Source organism: Chenopodium album, chromosome 14 (assembly GCF_948465745.1).
Source record: "Chenopodium album chromosome 14, dcCheAlbu1.1, whole genome shotgun sequence".
Classification (NCBI taxonomy): Eukaryota; Viridiplantae; Streptophyta; class Magnoliopsida; order Caryophyllales; family Amaranthaceae; genus Chenopodium; species Chenopodium album.
In genome coordinates this window covers 7,302,030-7,321,854 of record NC_137847.1, presented here as the reverse complement: position 1 = coordinate 7,321,854, position 19,825 = coordinate 7,302,030, and the positions used below count along the sequence as shown (strand labels likewise).

Here is a 19,825-nt window from a genome sequence, read left to right as displayed (position 1 = left end):
TCTACTTGAAGTAGAAATACAAGCCACAAGATTATATGCCTTGTCTTCAGGAAGTAGAGGATCCATACTCAAGAAATTAGTTTTCATCTGGTCATAACCAGAAATCAGTTTGTTTTTCCCTCCATATCAAGCATCTTGTTTGCAACATGTCATTGCACACACTCACACTCACACTCACACTCACACTCACATTAATAATCACTAACATAGAATAGTTTTGCATATTTAAATCAGTTTGTAATTTGATATGCAGGATCAGGTTCAGCCGCTTGTGCAACAGCTTCGGAGAGTGCAAAATTTGCCTCCTCCAGAAATCAAAAATCTTCAGACAACAAAGAGGAAGAGGAAGCGGTAGCTAGGAGGATTTTGAGAAAAGAGTGCCTGATTTGATTGATGATTGTCAATGGGTGTATATAATCAAAACAAATGTTTGTAATAGGCTGAGAAAAGAATTGTGTGGGCAATTAGCTGACTATTGTTTGAGGTTAATCCGCTAAGGCTAGAGTTTGTAAATTGGATGCAAGATTACCTCACATATGTAAATTGGATTCAGTGCAATACAAATAGAAATAGTTCACTTTTGAAGCAGTTTAAGAAGTATAGATTGGCTTGATTATTGCTTATATTTTCATCTAACCCATTTCTTGAAATTTCACTTCAGAATCAAATTGGTAGTAAACAAACAAAAACAAAATATTACTTGTTACTTAGTACTGTCCTTTTTTCATTTTACAGTTTTGTCTAAATATCTAAGCTTAAGATTAATGATCTCTATCATGTAGATTTTATGAAGAAGAATATGATTTTGATTAGGATTTATTTTGAGCATCAAAGTATTTTGGGTTAATCACTAAACTCTTAATTCACTGTTGTAGGCTTACCCGATATTTTCATTTGGGATTAGATTTGGAATAACTTTCAGCCAAAATTAGTTGACTGCCAAGAGTATCTTAAATCTCTCTTTTTTAGTTGCACAAGACTCTGTATTACTAACCATGGTAATTTTGGCTAATTAAATATATAGTCTAAATGTGTTCATGAATCACAATCCTGGTGATGGTATCCGAATCCTATAGTGTACAAATGTGCTGATGAAATTAATATTGGGTTTTGCTTGGTTCCCTATTAATACTTAGGAAATACGAAGTATACACTTTAATAATCCTAATTTCAGCGATTTATGTATAATAATCCTAACTTTTGTTTATTCTAGAGTAGTTATAATTTTGGGGTGGATTTCTATCCTGCCAAATTCATGGTGATTTTGTTTTAAGCCACATAATTGATCAAAAAATTAAACCAGCATGTCAAGTAGAGGAAACTTTGAACGAGGTTATGTAAACTGTTGGGGTAGGCATTGTTAGATTAGAAGGTCATTGGAGATAAGCATGAAGGCTTATATGGTAGCTGTGAATGGTTAATGCACGCATGGATTTTGAATGTTAACGAAGGGAAAGAAAGGGCACTGCTAAAAGAGGAAGATGCAGAAGAAATGCAGGAGAGCTAAACAGAAGGTGTCAAAGATGTGAAAATTAACAAGATTTATAAACAACCAAACTACCATTGTAGCATAAATACCTTACACCAGATAATAATTAGGAAGCTTTAACATTGTCATAAATAAATAAATAAATAAGAAGCAACTGAGGATGTAAAAAACAGGAATAATCTTTAACATTGACAGATGCAAATAGTACATTGAATTTGATAATCCTGATAGTTTCACAAAGTTGAAAGTTCTTATATTAAAAATTACACAATTGGTAGCACTAAATACTAGAGCTCTTAAATATCCTAACTTACAAGAAAACGCGAGACTAACAATTTGAAGAGCCTTCTTGGCTAGACAGTGTCGAATGTGCATATTTATCTACAATCAAATCACCAATTCTTCCCAATGAAAGTTTCTCTATGTAACTTAACACTACGCTTTTATCTCCAATCTACATAATGGACATGTTCGTTTTCCTTGAAAAACCCACCGAATCATGCATTTTTCATGATACATATGAAAGCAAGGAAGTGTCGCCACATCATTTGACATCCCAAACTCCTCTAAACATATCGAACAATTATTCATAGTTCTTGAATGGCCGTTACCAAAGCTGACTCCACTATCCTGTAGAAGAGATTTTATGTCATCAGTATCAGATGAATACATGGGTTTGCAATCCTGTTCAAAAAAGCCGGAATCAATGTCATCAGAATACATGAGCTGGTAATCCACTTCCTCTTGGTAATCCTCATCCTCATCTTTTAGGAAAACCTCAACTTTGAATTCCAGAGACTTGCGGCCAGATTCAGCAACAAGCCTGAGCAAAATCTCACAACTTTCCACCACAACATTCATGGTACAATCCCAAGCATCCATATCAACATCAAGCTCAGCAAACCAATTCATGATATCAAAATGCCAATCACTACTTTCTCTCTTCAACTTTAACGTCCCAGTAGTGCTCGGGCCCCCAAAATAATTTACTAGTAAGTAGATGGTGAAGAAATCATCGACTGGCCTCTGGCTATCACCAGGATCTTCATTGAATGCCCACGATTTAACTTTGATGCCTGGTTCCATTGCTGAACTTAAACCAAGCTTACCAGTATTATAGCTCATTGTATCAAATTCTGCAACAACAAAGTCAAAAATTACTCTCTAATTTAGAAATTAATTCTAAAACTCTCACTTTCTTCTCATTCAGATCATCCCATAATCGTGATATAGAGAAACAATTAACTGCTTATATTTAAACCAGTCGCCTAGCAAAATTTACCTATACGCCAGAGGTCTAATTTCATAGTTCAATACTAACATTAAAGGGTTCTGCGATACATTAGCAACGTTCAATTATCAATTAAGGCTTAAAATATCACAAATTTTTTGGGATATTTGGTGCAATTAGCAATTAAGACTCGAAAAATCACATATGTTTAGGGATGCTTCATTCAATTATCAATTATAGCTAGGAAAATCATACATTATTAGGTTATTTGATTCAATGATCAATCAAGGATCGAAAAATCACATAAATATTAGGGGTATACGATTCAATCATCAAATTAGGCTCAATGATTCAATTATCAAACTATGCTCGAAATTATGTGATGGAATTATCACATAAAATTCAATTAAGGATATTTGATTAACTCGTGATATAAAGCTCGAAAAATCAAATAATTTTAGGGATATACGATTCAATTATAAAAATAAAGTCATAATTTAAGTAAATTAAACCAAAAGTTAAGATTTTTAAACCCTAAACTAACAAATAATAAAATTAGACGAAGAATAAACCCTAAATTGTGAGTTGAAATTAGGATGAGAAAAGGAAACAACAACTAACCTCACAACACAGAAGCTGCTTCGATGAGTGCCTCAATGGAGAACGTTGAGTGCGCCTCAACGGAGAACTTAAAACCCGATTTTTTTTTTATTAATTTTTTTTCACGAGTCTTTTATGAGATAAATGTTTAAGGTGCCAATATTTTAATTAATATAACTCACACAAACTAAAACCTCTAAGTAAAACTTTTCTAATCCTGTAAAATATCAAATTACCATAATTAAATCAAATATAATAAAATCTTATCTTGCTTAAAAAAAAAAGTAATAAAATCTTATCTTTCAAAAAAAAAAAATCTAAAAAATCTTTCCATAATTTAAATCAAATTATCCACAAGTTATATATTTTTTTTATAGTAGTTGATTTTTTCCCAAAAAAAATTGCTATAACATTGCTTTAAAGTTTTTATACTAGAAGATTCTACTATACAATTCGACAATTCGTATAAGAAAGTTTGTCAAAAATAATACAAGTATGACCTTTTAACTAATTGTTTAACGGTTTTTCTAATGTGTGCTCTTTAGTGCAACAAATTCACCAATAAATATTTTTATATACAATTTTTTACTTGACCACAAAAGATGTTAACGGTTTGCATAAAAAAAATAAATAAATAAATAAAGATGTTAACTGTATTATTCTCTCTTACCATATATTTTTGTCCAAATTTTTAGAATAAAACCATTGACTTTTCACTAATCAATTATGATTTGATCTACATAATCTTAATTAAACTATTAGAACAAAGAAGGTAAAAAAAAAAAAAAAAAAAAAAAAAAAAAAAGAGAGAGAGAGAATCTTAACTACTTTTATTATGGAAGAAATGCCAACAAATGACTTAGTACAAGTAGGGGTGTCCATTATTCGGACTCTAGTCCGGAATCCAATTCAATCCAGTCCAAATAAGCTATTCGGATTGAACTTTTTTTTATTTGGACTCAAAAATTTTGAAATTCGGATTTTCAGATTGGATTTGGACTCTAATTTTTTAAGTCTAAAAAGTCCAATTCAGTCCAAATAATTTGAATTTAAAAATAAATATATAAAATAAATAGTAATAGTAATACTATAAACCTCAACCCATATAGCATTAGAAAGTCCAAACCCAATAGCCCAAATCCGCCAAATCCCCTCATTACAATTTAAAGTTTGTTTTGTTTATCGAAGTTAGGACTCTTTTGAATTTCTTAGGAAATTTTTTTTATTATTAATTCGGATTGGACTGGATTTGAAGTATGAGATTTTAATTTGGATTGAATTGGATTGGATTTTGAAAACTTTGGATTTGGATTTGGACTATAAAATAAGAGTCCAAATATATTTCGGATTGGATTGGACTAGGCTTCAGTCCAATCCAAAGTCCGAACGAACACCCCTAAGTACAAGCACTAATGCATGAAAAGCTAAATGGCATTTCACAAGCACGGTGTTGTGCATACCATTGAAAAGCTAAATATATTTCTTAAGACTTGTTTTTTTTTTGGAAAAACAGGTGTTTATGTTAAAAAGGAAAGCAGCAAAAGCTAGTATTTGGTAGTTTGACTTCCTAGTTTGTAGCCTAGGATAATGCTATTAACCCTTTGTATATATATTCTGTGAAAAGCAATAACAAAGCTTAAGGAAAATATTCCATACATCTTTCAAGAACAATTCACAAAGACAGGTCTCTTTTTATGTTAAAATGGAAAGCAGCAAAAGTTAGTATTAATTTTGTTATAGTAGCCTCTAAGAGAACAATTCACAAAGACAAGTCTCTGAGAGAGTGAGGGATAGCTCAAATGGTTAGAGCTTTCCTCCCGATTTCAGGAAATTGTGGGATCGATTCTCACCCCCGCCCTTGTGGCTCTCTAAACAACAAAGACAGGTCTCTTTTATGTTAAAAAGGTAAGCAACGGAAGTTAGTATTAAATTTGTTATGGCAGCCTCTAAGAGACCAATTATCTATAATACTCTCTTTGAACTACATTTATTTATTTATTATTATTATTATATTTTTTTTCAAGGGGTAGCTGTGCTAGTGGATCCGCCACTGTAAGTGTTGCGATTTTAGTGAAACGAAGAAAGTAAAGTGTAACAACGTTGCTCACTAAACTTGTGATTCTCAACATAGATGTACTATGGGGATGTCAATGAGTGTTACTCAAATTGGTAAGAAGGGGTTATTGTCCTTATTGAGCAATTTTTCTGTTCACATAATTATAAGCTTCAAGAATCAAAATATATATACACCATAATATATGTTGAAACAATTTATTATGTACAAATAATGCATTCCTTATTCCTTAACCTACATTTAAAAATCGAAGTACTCTTTGTTTAACACCAAACTCAGGGTGCAAAACTGATGGTTAATGCCACCATAACCGAGATCATACTCACTGCCTTTAGCAAACTCGAGGACGATGATGATGGAGAAGGGCTCCCATTCTTCGGAGTCTTAGTAATATCGATCATAATTTCGAATCTACATCCACGTTGTGAAGGATCAGTTGTAGTAGTCATTGCCATATTATTGAAATTACATGCACCAGCACTCTGGTTCTTGATCTGATAGTACATGTTAAACACATAAGACGCGTTACTACGAGCATCCAAGTTACCACAAGAAGAGCCGTATGCAAGTGAAGTGCAGTCAGCAAATTGGCAAGCATAGCTAATGCTGCTGGCAATAGTTGAAGGAGAAGGACTCGCTTGAGGAGACATAACACACCACTTTTTAGGCAAATACTTAACCCCTTTTGCAGGAACAAGTGTTTTATCTCTTCCCATGGTCAATTGATACTTTAAACTGCCATCATAATTGAACATCCCCCAATGCCTCTCGAAGTTCCCTGGATCTACACTCTTTGCATCTTCATCGATGAGAGAAAATATGTAAACATCTGGGGGTGTACGGCGTTTAGGAGTGCCCTTACCTTGGACGATCCTACTGACAAGACCTTGGTTAAACTTTCTAGCATTAGCTATGTTAGCATTAGGAGCACCATCAGTAGGCCATCCTACTTCCCCAATAATGATGGGCATGTTAGGGAAGCCGCTCTTCTCTAGGGCTGCTATAAGGGTGTCATAGTTGGCGTCAAAGACATTGGTGTAGGTAACAGGGCCATCAACTATAGGGTGTGATCCACCCTCGAAGAAGGCAAAATCCATGGGAAAATTGGGGTCACTGTTAAGGCTGAGAAATGGGTATATGTTAACCATTATAGGGGCAGCATTATTATTGAGGAATTTGACAATAGATATCATGAGGTCATGTATATCAGCTCGAAAGCTGCCTCCTGAAGGAAGAGTGGTATCAGATTGGTAGACATCAGCATTCAATGGGACTGTGGCCTTCACTTTGTGTGCTAAGCCGGCTTTGATAAGGGCAGCTTGGATGTTCTGCAGTGCTGGAAGTGTAGTGTGGGTGAATTGGTCTCCGTAATCTTTTAGAAATGGCTCGTTTCCAACAGCAACATATCTGACATTTTAAAGATGTTAATGTTCATCCAGATTTTGCAGTTCTATGGAAAAATAAACATGTTTAGCTAAACAAATCCATGATATATATAGTGGTTACAACGATAAATGCACGCATTATTATTACCTTATATCAACCCCGCTGTTGGAGACATAAGTGGAGACATTCTGGTTCACCCAGTTGACAGCAGCCTGAACATTCCCAGCAAGGGATGCTAACATATTATTAGGAATTCCTACCATAACTTCAATACCTGAATTTCCAAGAGCTCTAAGCGGGCCATGATTTGCTTCAAAGAGCTTTACTTTGTTAAACCCATTGTCCTTGAGCAGCTTCACTACTATTTCCGGGGGTAGAGGATGAGTCGAAATCGATCCCCAGTTGACACCCATACCCAGACCGCCTGCCACTAAACATGCACCAATTATAAAGAACAACAAACACCCGTGTGATTCGTGTGATCCCATTTTCTGTAATTTTGTTTTCTTGCATTGATTTGTGGTTGAGGTCGGCCTTGAAGCGATTATATGTAGGAGTTTGAGTAAATGTTAAAAGACAAACAAATGCTGGAATAATGGGAAAGAAAGGGAAAGAGAATTCATGAAGTTATGATAAGGAATTTGATACCAAAACCTTTGATTCGTAGCCTGCAAGAGGGAAAAAAGGGGAATCTAACAAGAAAAGAATCATGTAACATTTATGTAAATTTTCTAAGCTTATACTTTTGTTTGACTTCTTTTGGAAACATACACACCTTTTTTTTATTACTTTTATGTTGGATTATTTTATCTGATACCATATCTTAAAAGGCGTCTTTTCTAAAGGGGAAACCAATTGTTCTTCCAATCTAACAACTTTCAGCAGCAGAAGTTGCATCACCCTGATTTTGTACCTGTAATGCTTTTCACCTTAAGTCTGAGTTATTCCTGTTCAGTTTGACCACTGTACTGTTTCAAAAAGGCAAAACTCACTAATTTCGACAATTATTTGGTTAAAAATTTTATTAAGAGGGAAATAAGGAATAAACAGCATAATTCTAACCGTGTTGAGTGTACAAAACTTCACTCAACGCTGGGAATCTCTCAACTAGTTCATAATAATACAATAGGTTACAGATACAGCAGCAAGAGCATAGCCATCATTTGATATGCAAAACTGAGACCCAGTCTCTTGCGAGGTGAGGAAATGAACACTGACCGTCATGCCAATCCTTCTCCCTCTATCTTTTTCTTCATTTTGTACTGCAAAGTGGCGGGGGCACAGTCTAACGGCGTCTCCCCTGCAAGATGTTAAATGGTAATTACAGATTGCTACTCTGAGTTAATAGTAACTATATATGTATTTGTTAAAAAAAGAAAAAAGATCGCGTTCAGGCTCTATTCTTTACTGCCCTTATAGATTTGATCTCAACACATGTTTTATGAGCAGGACAATAAACAAGTTACCTAGAACCTGTAAGGTGTATACAGATCATAGATGTAGCCATGTAATCATTAAGGCGGAATGTGTGATATAGAAGACATCATTGCACCATGTAACCTATGTTACCCGGACTCTTCATTTTACCTCAAGTACCCGTGTCGGACCCTCGACCCTCGGACATGGGTATGACACATGGACACTTCATTTTAGTTGGAAATCATAGAATTTTTTCACAAAATAGCCGAGTCGGACACTTGGACACGTACCCGTGTCGGACATGGGTACCGAGTCCGAGTAACATAGCATGTAACTATTAGGGAAATTTCAAGAGCTTTCAAGTCCTGTACAATTTTCATTCTGGTTTAAGATATATTTGGAAATCCCAAGGGGTGCTAATAGGCCTAGCTGGCTCATGAGCAAATTGTTATCGGCTTGAGGGGCTAAGCTCAACTTGTGGGGCTATAAAATATTTGCATTCTATGATTTCACATATTACATAAAATTACTTGTAATTTATACTTCATTAATGTGGCACAGAATTTACAAGGACCATGCTTACCTAATTGCCCCACAAAGCAAGAATGGCAAATTAATATGTGAAAGTGGTACATTTTGGCCTAATTTAACAATACGTGGTAGCAAATTGCATACCCGTACCCAATCTCATACTAGTGAACAACACTAACGGGATCTTACAAAGTTAGATGATCTACTTAAATGAAGTATTAAAACATAAAAAAGATATTTACTTGGTTACAATTTCCAGGTTTTTTACAAAGTTAGGATTGGCTCATTATCACCCCAAGACACCAGCAACAACAACATAAAAAATCTAAAAATAACATGTATAATTACCTAGGGAGTTCTTGCAGTCCAATCTAGCACCATGATCCATAAGGCAAAAAACTATTTCAGTTTGATTGAAAACTGCAGCCTGTAAAAAAGATTGACACCATTTAATCAAAAAGGGGGGGAAAAAGAAAAACCACACATAATTGTCAATTTTAACCACCAAACTGCATTCGTTTGGAAATTGAAAGTCATCTTCCAAAACAGATATTTACCAGGTGAAGCAACGACAATCCTTGCTTGTCACAATAATTTGAATCCACACCCTACGAGAAAGTAGATATATTAGTTTCAGATCATCGGATTCATCGCATCAAAGCTAGAGGGGAGCAAAATATGCAAATACCTTTTTAAGAAGATCCTTGACCCCAGCAAGATCACCACTTTTAATTGCTTCTCTTAAGCCCTGAGAAGCAAAAAGAGCACAACTAAACTCAATCGAGCGCATAATTAATAAGGAAAAAAGTCAGCCTTGCTACAGGACAATCTACTCTCTAATCTGCATACCTCCCCATTCACTTCATAATTTGCCTGAGGTTTCTCTGAACCACTAGCTGAAGGACCAACACTGACACTTAAACTGCAAGCAATATTAACATTAGGTGGTTACAAGAGAACTTCCAGAAATCCATCAAATTTGAATGGATAATGTTTAGACCATAAGTGTACACAAAAAAAAAATTTATAACAAGGTATTAAAAATTGTTTCTTCCTCTCATACTATAGTAAATGATAAAATAGCTAATAGAAGGTGTTGGATTTGGAGTGTTCCAAAATATGTATCACACAATTGTACAAATCTAAACAGCAATCATACAGTTTCAGAATTTAGTATGTATAAAGTAGATGTTAGACATCTTCTAGATCTAACGCACATTCTGAAATCAACTTATAAGCTAAGTGTGAAGACAAGTGTGAACATACCCTTGTCTGCTATCTTGAGCAGAACGTCTTTGCCTTGAAATGCCATCTGTCTTCTTTGTTGTTGAAGATAAAGTTGCTGAAGAAGTGGTTACAGTCTGCTTTTGAGCAAATGGAAAACAGAGCAAAATAAAGATAACACGTACGTACTAATTGAACATTTGTGTCAGAAATTCCTCGAGTTTCTGACACATGAAAGATGAAACAAATGACTAGATAGCAAGTATTAATAGATGTTTCTTTACCTGAACAGGAGCTGCTGGAGCAGGTGGAAGTGAAACCACGCAAATGCACAAAGGCATACCACATTTGCATTCTGGAATATTTGATACAGGTGGCTGTAATGCAGATGATGAAGTTGTATGTCCTGAATCTTCATTTAAGTCTAAAGTTGAAATAGCTTCTGAGATGGAATGATTACTTTGTGTTGTAGGCCCTACACTGCCATCTGTAGATCTACACCAAAATAAAATCAATTTATTGCTCAGAAACTTGTACAACTTCACACAAATCAACAGAAAGAACAAGACAGATTACGAATGAAGGTCTTGACTGCTCTGAATAACGATTGAATCTCAAGCATAACGTAGAGATAGGATTGAGAGCCCAAAATTAAGACATGTTAGTGAACATGCTTCATCTTTCTTTCAGTGACATGACAAAGCCTTCCATACTACATGTTGAAGATGAATCTCCCAAAAGTTATTCTAGAGTCACAAGATGCATTAATAATAAAAATTTCATTATCAGCTCAGCTTAGATTTTTCATCAATTACAACTAAAATTTTGTAAGGCTATTCTTTAGGAGGAAAATGAGTTAAGGTTACCTGACACAGAGTTCACGACAAGGATACATGCAGGCCACTACACTAGAAATAAGCCCTAATGGGAGCATAAGAGAACACACATACATCGTTTAATAATCACCGGCCAAAGAAAACTATTCATTGAAACATAGTTTTTTTTTTTTTTTGGTATGTGAAAATACAAGGTAAATCTCTAACAATGCTACTTGTAACTTGTCTCTACCTTCTTCGACAGGAAATGGGAAATGGTTTGATAGCTTCATATTAAAAGCATCATCTAGTTCTCTAATTGCATTTTGGAAGTACTAGAACGAGTAATCAGAATATCAGACTGATCACTGACTAGTGAACACTTCCCTGTTACAAGATTATACACTCAATAAAGTCTAGTACAGCATGAGATTGATAGCTGAGGAAATACGGAGTATTCAAGAGTATCAACCATCATGTCCAATATTCAAGTGATTTTCTTTTAGGAGTAGGCGCAAGACTACAGGAGTTTTAATAAGAAGTGTTTCTATTACACCATCCACTCTTCCTCAACTTCTTATCAAGACATATTACCGTCATAGACACCTATCACATAATGGAGATACAAAAATTTCACTACCACGTACTCACATAGAATAGGAAAATTATAGTCCTAAAAAGAAGAAGACACCTGTGGAAAAACACTTACTTGGAGAAGTTGTTGAAACAATCAGAACAAACTCTAACATTGGTGTGAATGCCAAATTGTGGTAAAGGCTGAAGAAAAAGCAATTACTAACATATGAGATGCAGTTTGATCAACAAAGACCATTTTAATAAATATCAAAAGCTAAATAGGAGAATAAATCATATAAGATCCTTACCATTTGATCAGATGAATGCTCATTACATAGGGTCCTCCCACAACATCGGCAATGATGCTGCAAAAGAAGGAAAACATGAGAAGAGCAAACCGAGAAAATAAAGACATATACTTGAGAAAATTACTGGTCTTTGGTAGCACCATCAAGGCATCAATTCCCTCTTCTAACTCTTATCCGTCACAGCATTCTTAAACCTTAGCCATTATACCATCAATCTTGCTACTATGCCTTAAAAAGTGGGATATACAGATTACATCGACTGTTTATAATAATTGCATCAATCATTGTAATAATCCTGAGTTCCTGACCCTTCTAGTCTTCGAATGAAATTTGTTTCTAAAAATAAAGAATGAGAAATTAACCAGCAAGAAACACACCTTAAGTTAGTGGGGTGAGTAGTGAAGCTAGTCGGTAAAGCAAGAGTTAAACATTTCCTTTTTCTTCTCTTTTCATATTTTGTAAGTACACAATCTAAAATTCAATTATCAGAAGTACTTTCCTTTTATTAATTTTAGTATTTCAAAATTCAAGGGATATAATGTTTAAAGTGGCTTATATTGTAATGTTGAATATTAATGCTACCCCAAATGGAATTCTTGGATCCGCCATTGCTCAACTCCACTAAATATAGGCAACCTTGCTAACCAAAATGGATGACAAACTACAAAAATGCATACTCCATCACTGTTAAAAGACTTTAAACCCTTAATTTAATCCGTCCTGCATTCCACTGGAAAAAGGCGGAAAACCCTTCGAGTCAGAATTTGTATCAATATACTAGAACTTAAACATAACTCAACCGTAATTGGTCAAATCAGCACACAAAATCCCCATCAAACTAATTGATCATCGTTTGAACAAAACCGCAATAATTATACTCAAATCAAAGCTTAAAATTGCTATAAAAAAAAACCCCCAATAATCAAGCAGAAACTAACAGCACAACCTAAATCCTTTAATTCAACATAATTTCCAGCATCCCCTGATAAATTAGATCTGATCATCAATTAAAACATACCTTAAATTGCAAAATTCCAGATAATTCAACAATTGAACTAACTAATTACATCAAATTATCCTTCAAATTTATAATTACTTCAATAAATCAAACATTTAACGCAGAATTGAATGAAATCGACGGAAAAGAGAAGAATTGATGAAATACCCGACGACGAAAAGCATTGAAGCTGCATTTACAGACGTCGCAGCGGTTAGCTTCCTGAAACGGCGGCGGCTCCGGCATCATAACTCCGGCACCGGCGAGGTGGATCGGAGCAAAGAAGGTGGTGAGATAATAATACTACTTCCCCCTCCGAGGAAGTATAAGTGAATTTATTCTATTCTATATTCTGCTTATAATTCTATCCACCTTAATTCGGATTCGGGTTTTTGAATTGGGTTCGGTCGGGTTTATATCGGAAACCTTTATTTTGAAATCGGATGGGACTGGGTTTAATGGTTGGATTTAGACATTTCGTAATGAAAATAAAGATTGAATTGTCGGATTTAGACATTTAGTAATGAAAATAAAAAGTTCGTAAGGTAATTTGGAATAAGGCAAACTTAATCATCTTTGTGTTATTTCATTAATTGGGTCATTAAGTTTGCTCATCGTAGTCTCGTAGATGTGTCAATCTGTCAAAAAGTAAATTTGATACGGAGTAGAAGATAAAAAGTAAAAATAAAACTGTGAGCTAGAGAGAACGTGACCATAGCTTAATGGCAATGAAACAAAAATATGCACTCTGTACTACGTATTATAATACTCCGTAGCAGTGAGTGAAATCGTTTCGAAATAGTTTGAGACGAATAGGTATATATTACAGAGTACTGGATAAATCAACAGAAATAGACTAAACAAAGAATATGCAACCTGAACGACAAGTCATGAATAACCTGCATGTTGCAAGTACTACTCAAAGACAAACGTGAGGCAGTCTCAGATAAATTGTAAACATGCATAACTACAAACATACATCTTCATCACAGATCTGACGACGACGCTTTACATAACCTAGACCCTGTTGCTTGCTCGCCCAATACAACTTCCTACCGAGCAAACAATGTGAAAATTGATCTAACATATCAACCAAGAGACCTCGACTAAAAATATACAACTTCCTACCAATGCATGCTATTTTATCATAGTATCCCGAATTCCTAATGAGTAAACATATTTTGGTAACCTGCTTCATAAATTGGTTGGGCTAAGGTCGACTTTTCCAACCCGTTTCTTTAAATGGGGTTGAAAATTTTCAAATCACTTAACATCAAGACGACAAACTGAAACAATGTATCTTCCAGTTCTAATGATCAGAGTAAAATTATACGAAAACAAATTGCATAACAGAATAATTTATTCACAGGAGGATGGAGGTTCCATCAAATACTCATAACGAGCAACGGACAATCTAAGTGGACCTCTATTTAGGAAGTCACTATAACAATACTGGAAAACACATCACCAGGCAGACTACATCAGAGCTTGTAGTGCAGAGATTTCAGCAGATCATTACTGTATATCTCTTGCCTCTTCACAGTCAATTAGTTTACAAGACGGTTGTTCAGCAACCGGGTTAAAAGTCAATACTGATAAATACCTAGTTATTTTCATCCTTCACAGCAAACACTAAACAACTTCAAGCACCTTATGCTTGCCTTGATCAACTCCAGCCCCATTACAACTGATGTTTTCGTTGCTGCTTTCTACTTGCTCTTCCTCTACTTCAAATTTCAATTCTTCCACAGCAGCAATGTCCAGTTCCTTCTTTTCATCCACATCACAATCAACATTTTCTTTGCAGCTTTCAACAAGTTCTCCCTCAATTTCATTATTTATCTCTTCCACAGCAGCAATATCTAACTCCTCCTTAACTTCAACCATAACATTCTCCACAGAACCAGCCACATCTACTTCCTTACTATTATCTTTATTTTCCTCAGCTGCACCTTTTGGTGCAGGCTTTTTAACTGAAGCAGCATCCTCAGCTTTATTGATATTCGCAACTTTTGACAAATGACGTTTGCCCTTCTTATGGGCATTCATCACTTTCATAGAGTAAGCTCCAACCTGACATGGTTCGCAAAAAAATTTGAACTTTTTATTCGATTCAGCACATGCAGGTGATTTTTGAGGTGTAGCTGCTTTCTTATTTTTCTTTTTCTCTATACAAGTCTCCTTTCCCTGCAAGAGGGTAATCTTATTGTCAGTTTCTGATAGTGCTGGTTCATTTTCAACTTTTTCCAACTGAAAGCTTGGGCTTTCAGTTGCGCCAGGTACTTTGACAGGCTTGCCTGCACTAGCACTACCCATTTTTGGTAATGGGCTAGTACCAAAGCCTGTTCTCTGAGAGCATAATCCACTCTCTCGAGACTTGTGTTTTTTCCCTTGCAGATGATCATCTAATGCCCGCTTGCTTGTAGCAGTAACACGACATAGAGCACAACTCCACTCATCTTTGCTTTTCGGCTTCTTTGACATGTCACATGTGTCCACAGTAGCTCCAATTGGTGGTGTTGTCGCTTTACGCTTCAACTCAGTTGTATTGGGCTTAGCCTGCAATTATGCTCAGAGAAAATACATACAGAAAAGTAAATGGTGAAAGCCCAACAGCACTGCCATGGCAATGGCACATTGAAATTCCAGTTTGTTTCTAAAAGCATAAATAAGACCAATGAAAAGAAGGTTTCCAAGTAACAATAAGATAGATACAAGCAGCTGTTGCAATGCTCATAGTAACTCATTGGGGAAAAAAAAAATCACCAAGGTACAACCGTACAACATTAAAAAACATGTTATTTGTTCACCCTACAAAGAAATAACACCAACACAGAAGTAAATGGATAGCAACAGGTAAACCACACACACACCCATATCCACATGGTGGATTCTTTGATCCCTTCCCAGTTCCCACTATAAGAGAAACTGACAAAGGGCAAGAAAAAAACATATAACAGTGTATGCCAACACTATTATAGGAGAGTGATTAGAATTACGTAGACTTATCACCAGGGTACCTGTATAACCAACTTATAGACAGCTGTTTATAAAGTAGGGTAAAGATGACTTCAACATGATGACTTCAACACTATTATAGGAGAGTGATTAGAACTATGTAAACTTATCACCAGGGTAGCTGTATAAAGTAGGGTAAAGATGACTTCAACGTTCAACAATCAACATGATGGCTAACTAGTATGAAGGATAAAAGTAACTAGCAAGAGTAGGAATTTGTTTATGTTTATGCATCTGGTAGCAGTTCATAATGGGTAATTATCAGGATATTTGGCTTCAAGATGATGGCTGCAGATACATCCGAGCTGGTATGGGGGATAACAGGTAACTGCCAAGCGTAGGAGTTGGTTTCATTTTATGCTGTATATCTGGTAGCAGATAGATATTTTATAGTTATGGTACCTAACATTGGTGTGGATAGGAATATATAAACCAGGGTTGGGTCCGTATACAGTGTCTTCCTTCGCACTTGCCCATAGGCTGGTAGGTCCCAATTCATTCTACGAGTCTCCATACTAGCTCAAAGTTCAAAAACATGTCAAGTTTAAAGACATGCCCTAGGGTAATTTGAAGAAGTAGCATAAACTTACTATATAATAAGAATAGATGTAAACATAAACTTATAGGATAATAAGAACAGATGTAGAGTGCAACTTTCAAAAGTGTCACCACCCATCAAACACAAAAATATGGCTAAATTCAATATCTAAAATTTTAAAAAATAACAAAAAACAAAATTATAAAAAAAAAAAAAAAAACAACAACAACAACAACAGCAACAACAAGAAAACCCTTAAATCCCAGTGAGAAGAATGTCAGGATTTTGAAGGTATCAACTAAGACAGTCATCAAGCCTCACACTATAAAAATGAAAGTTTCCCGAATACGTATGAACAGATAAAAGTTCTGGAGCATGCTAGTTACTGTTAACATCCACTGCTAATTATATAGCTCCTAAAGAGTACTGCAGACTCAAAAAAATTTGTAAGAAGGACCATCCAAACTAAACAATTTACATGGAAACATGGATTTAAGACTCTAAGATGATAAGAAATTTTTATTACAGAACTAATTGACCACCTTAAGAGAGGTTTCTAACGGTCATCATGCCCATCATTTTGACAATGATTGCTACCCCAGGTTTTCAAATCAGCCAAATAGGAACAGAGTCCTGCAGCGTGCACAAGTCTATCTGTCACATCCACGTTACAATCACCCATTAAATGTATTGTTAAGCAATAGAAAGTTAACAAAGTTGATCAAGAAAAAGAGAAAGAAAACCACATTGAATCAGTATCTAGAAACAGTCAAAAGAAATTCAGTATCTGTTCTCAAGAGTAACAAGAAATATTGCGATCCATAGATATTCAATGCAATGCAGCATTGCAGCCAACAAGTAAAACAAATATTATTGTTAAAGAACTCAAGAATGTGAAGCATCAATTTGGTTTAGAGATGTGATGCTAAAAAAAGAGCTGGATTAAGAACAATATTCAACATCCTCATCCTTAATGTGTCTGAGTAAAAAGTTCTACAATCAACTGGGCAAAATGGCCAATGAAAATAATTCGAAGTCATAGAGGAAGGAAGCAACCAAACAATATGAGGAACTGTCACCAAAAAGAAAGAGAATAGGTGAATTAATTAGAAAGCCTAAATAACTTATTTACATATGAGACATTCATAATAATTTTTGGAAATTGGATAAGAAGTTAGAGCAGACAGCAGAAAATTTTGAATGGCAAACCTTGAAGATTGTATTTAGGGCTTAAGGCTACTTCTCATTGTCAACCTCTGCCCCCGCCCCACATCTGCCAGACAGCCATGTGCCCAACAGAGGAGAGAGCTGATTTGTCTTACTCCAATTGAAAGAAATTTTTTCCCTGAGCCCCAAAAGGTAAATGATTTTTTGCAAAGCAAGTTCCATACAGATCACAATATTTGAAGGCTAATCAAGAGAACAAGACAAGAACATTTCTTGACATCTTTCAAAGAGTTCCTCCAATGTTGGTGTGGTTTGTTAGCTTCCCCTTTCATTTGAACAACTCTCCTAACTTACTATAACTAAACAACACACTTTAAATTGGGGTTCTTAATCGTCACTTTTGATAAATGATCAAAGCATTCCAAACTAGTGTGCTCAGTAATAGCTATTAGCTAATAGGCTAATAGCATGATCAGATAAAGATAAATCTGTAAACAATGAGGTGCTAATAAACTAATGTTATTAATTCTTCCATTTCTTTTGACAACAGAGAACTCATGCACTCATCAAAAGACCAAGCACCAATACAAAAAACAAAGTTACAGCTTACAGGAGTAGAATGGGATCTCTACAGTCCAACATAACAGTCGATCATTATATCATACGGAGTGCAAAACAACAGAACCCCGTCATAAAACACATATGTACAGCAAGGTAAGGTACCAATAATGGACTTCAAATTTCTGCAAAAACTATAAAAATCCTACTTTAAAAAGCTGCAGCATACAGCTTATATAAACATAATGAACAGGGGAATTGCTCACAACTTATGAGTATAACACATAACAAGATCAATGTAACGAGCATTACATTCATTTAACTACAAATGCATTCAACCATTAACATAAAAGTAACATACAAATTCAATACAAAAATAATAATAATTCAATTAACAAAACAACCAAATAATTCAAAACAACAAAGAAATTGGAATTACTGACCAAGAAGATAATTTTATCCTTATTATTGATCTCTGAAGCAGAACCCTTGATTTCCTTAATCTCCTTCAATCTCACACCCACAGAAATCCCATTTCCATCCACATTCCCAGCAATAACAGGATCCCTCTGAAACGGCAGCGTATTAGACCCTTGAAACCCGACTTCCCGGTGAGGCGAAACCCCGATTCGATGCTCAAAATTCGTCAACAAAGGAACCCTAGTTTCAAACCGCATTGATGATGATCTAAACCCAAATTCCCCCTCACCTCGCCTCAACGCCAATTCTCTCTCATACATCAACTCTCTCCTCACTTCATCCTCCAAAATCCTCCTCCTATAAACCTCCTCCGCAATAATTTCTGCTCTAATTCTCTCCTTCTCCAACTCCCTCTGAATCGATTCCCGCATTTCATTAGGGTTAGGGTTAGGGTTTCGACTATATTCCCGGCGAATTGGGTCTGGACTAGTAAACCCCGCTACAAAAAAAATCCAAAAATCAACGAAAATATAATCAAGAATCAAACTTTATGACAAATAACAACATTCAATCAAAAAACAGATAAAATTAAAATTGGGAATTTACCTCGAATTGCTTGACGAGTAAAGTAAGAAATATTGCTGACATTCTGGGTGGAAAAATTTGGGGAAGAAGAGTAGTAACTTGAAGATCTTTCTTCCATTGAACGAAATTTAAAATCCATGATTTAGGGTTGAATAAAAACCAAAAAAAATGGGGATTTTGATTCTAGGGTTTATGGAATTTCGATTTTTTTGGGTAGCAGGGTTTATGAACTGTTGTTTACCATGGTGGAAAGTGAGAGTGGAGTGGAGTGGAGTGGAGTAGAGTGAAGAGGAGAGAGAAAATGAAGGTGTAAAATCAGCAAATAAATAAAGAAAAAATAAATAAAATTAAAAAACGGTTTAAAGTATGAAGAATAATTAATCTGAAGTTTGACGGCAATAATATTTGTTTTACGTTTTTGGCTAAACAAAGAGAAAGAAACAGTTGTTGAATTGAATATTTGGGCTTAATTTGTTTTGTACGTCATCATAATTTGTTCCTCGTGTGTGTAGCAGACTAGCAGTGTAGACGACTAGATGTCCTTGCTTTGCACTTGTGAGATGACCCAGACTAACATAATGACATGACCCAATTCAAATAATCTAACCTGTTTTTGAAGTTGGTTTATATTTGAAATCGACTCGACTCATAATAAAATACTACGTACTTTTTTCCGTCTCATGTTATGTGTCTATTTTATACTTCAGATTAACGCTTGAAAGTAGAGGGAGGATGTAAGGGAATCCCTCTACTCCCAGCCTAGTGCGGCTCAAATTTGTAACTTCAAAGTCACAAAGTAAATTTCCTTTCAATTCTGTCAAGCAAAACTTGGTATATTTTTCTAATTGGATGTCTTAAGTGTTTGTTTCCATTTGTGTATCATGTATTT

The 19,825-nt window shown here is 35.2% G+C and overlaps 4 protein-coding genes across 4 annotated transcripts; all 4 read right to left on the bottom strand.

Annotated features, from left to right (window-relative positions):
• Positions 1 to 1,652: 1,652 nt before the first annotated feature.
• Positions 1,653 to 3,651, bottom strand: LOC145578779 (uncharacterized). Its single transcript, XM_081636081.1, has 2 exons — positions 3,342 to 3,651; positions 1,653 to 2,625 (listed from the first exon to the last, which is right to left on the bottom strand). Exon 2 carries the CDS (start codon positions 2,612 to 2,614, stop codon positions 1,925 to 1,927), a length of 690 nt encoding a protein of 229 aa, XP_081492207.1. The 5' UTR covers positions 2,615 to 2,625; positions 3,342 to 3,651; the 3' UTR covers positions 1,653 to 1,924.
• A 1,900-nt stretch (positions 3,652 to 5,551) lies between these two features.
• LOC145579985 (glucan endo-1,3-beta-glucosidase 6-like) lies at positions 5,552 to 7,647 on the bottom strand. Its single transcript, XM_081637297.1, has 2 exons — positions 6,928 to 7,647; positions 5,552 to 6,801 (listed from the first exon to the last, which is right to left on the bottom strand). The coding sequence occupies exons 1-2, from the start codon at positions 7,266 to 7,268 to the stop codon at positions 5,670 to 5,672; spliced, it is 1,473 nt and encodes a 490-aa protein (XP_081493423.1). The 5' UTR covers positions 7,269 to 7,647; the 3' UTR covers positions 5,552 to 5,669.
• A 128-nt stretch (positions 7,648 to 7,775) lies between these two features.
• Positions 7,776 to 12,988, bottom strand: LOC145579986 (uncharacterized). Its single transcript, XM_081637298.1, has 10 exons — positions 12,819 to 12,988; positions 11,654 to 11,710; positions 11,479 to 11,546; positions 10,239 to 10,449; positions 9,997 to 10,091; positions 9,580 to 9,652; positions 9,419 to 9,478; positions 9,288 to 9,338; positions 9,079 to 9,157; positions 7,776 to 8,080 (listed from the first exon to the last, which is right to left on the bottom strand). The coding sequence occupies exons 1-10, from the start codon at positions 12,897 to 12,899 to the stop codon at positions 8,001 to 8,003; spliced, it is 855 nt and encodes a 284-aa protein (XP_081493424.1). The 5' UTR covers positions 12,900 to 12,988; the 3' UTR covers positions 7,776 to 8,000.
• Positions 12,989 to 13,977: 989 nt separating this feature from the next.
• LOC145579984 (uncharacterized) lies at positions 13,978 to 19,253 on the bottom strand. Its single transcript, XM_081637296.1, has 3 exons — positions 18,958 to 19,253; positions 18,375 to 18,850; positions 13,978 to 15,209 (listed from the first exon to the last, which is right to left on the bottom strand). The coding sequence occupies exons 1-3, from the start codon at positions 19,073 to 19,075 to the stop codon at positions 14,283 to 14,285; spliced, it is 1,521 nt and encodes a 506-aa protein (XP_081493422.1). The 5' UTR covers positions 19,076 to 19,253; the 3' UTR covers positions 13,978 to 14,282.
• Between the last annotated feature and the right edge of the window lie 572 nt (positions 19,254 to 19,825).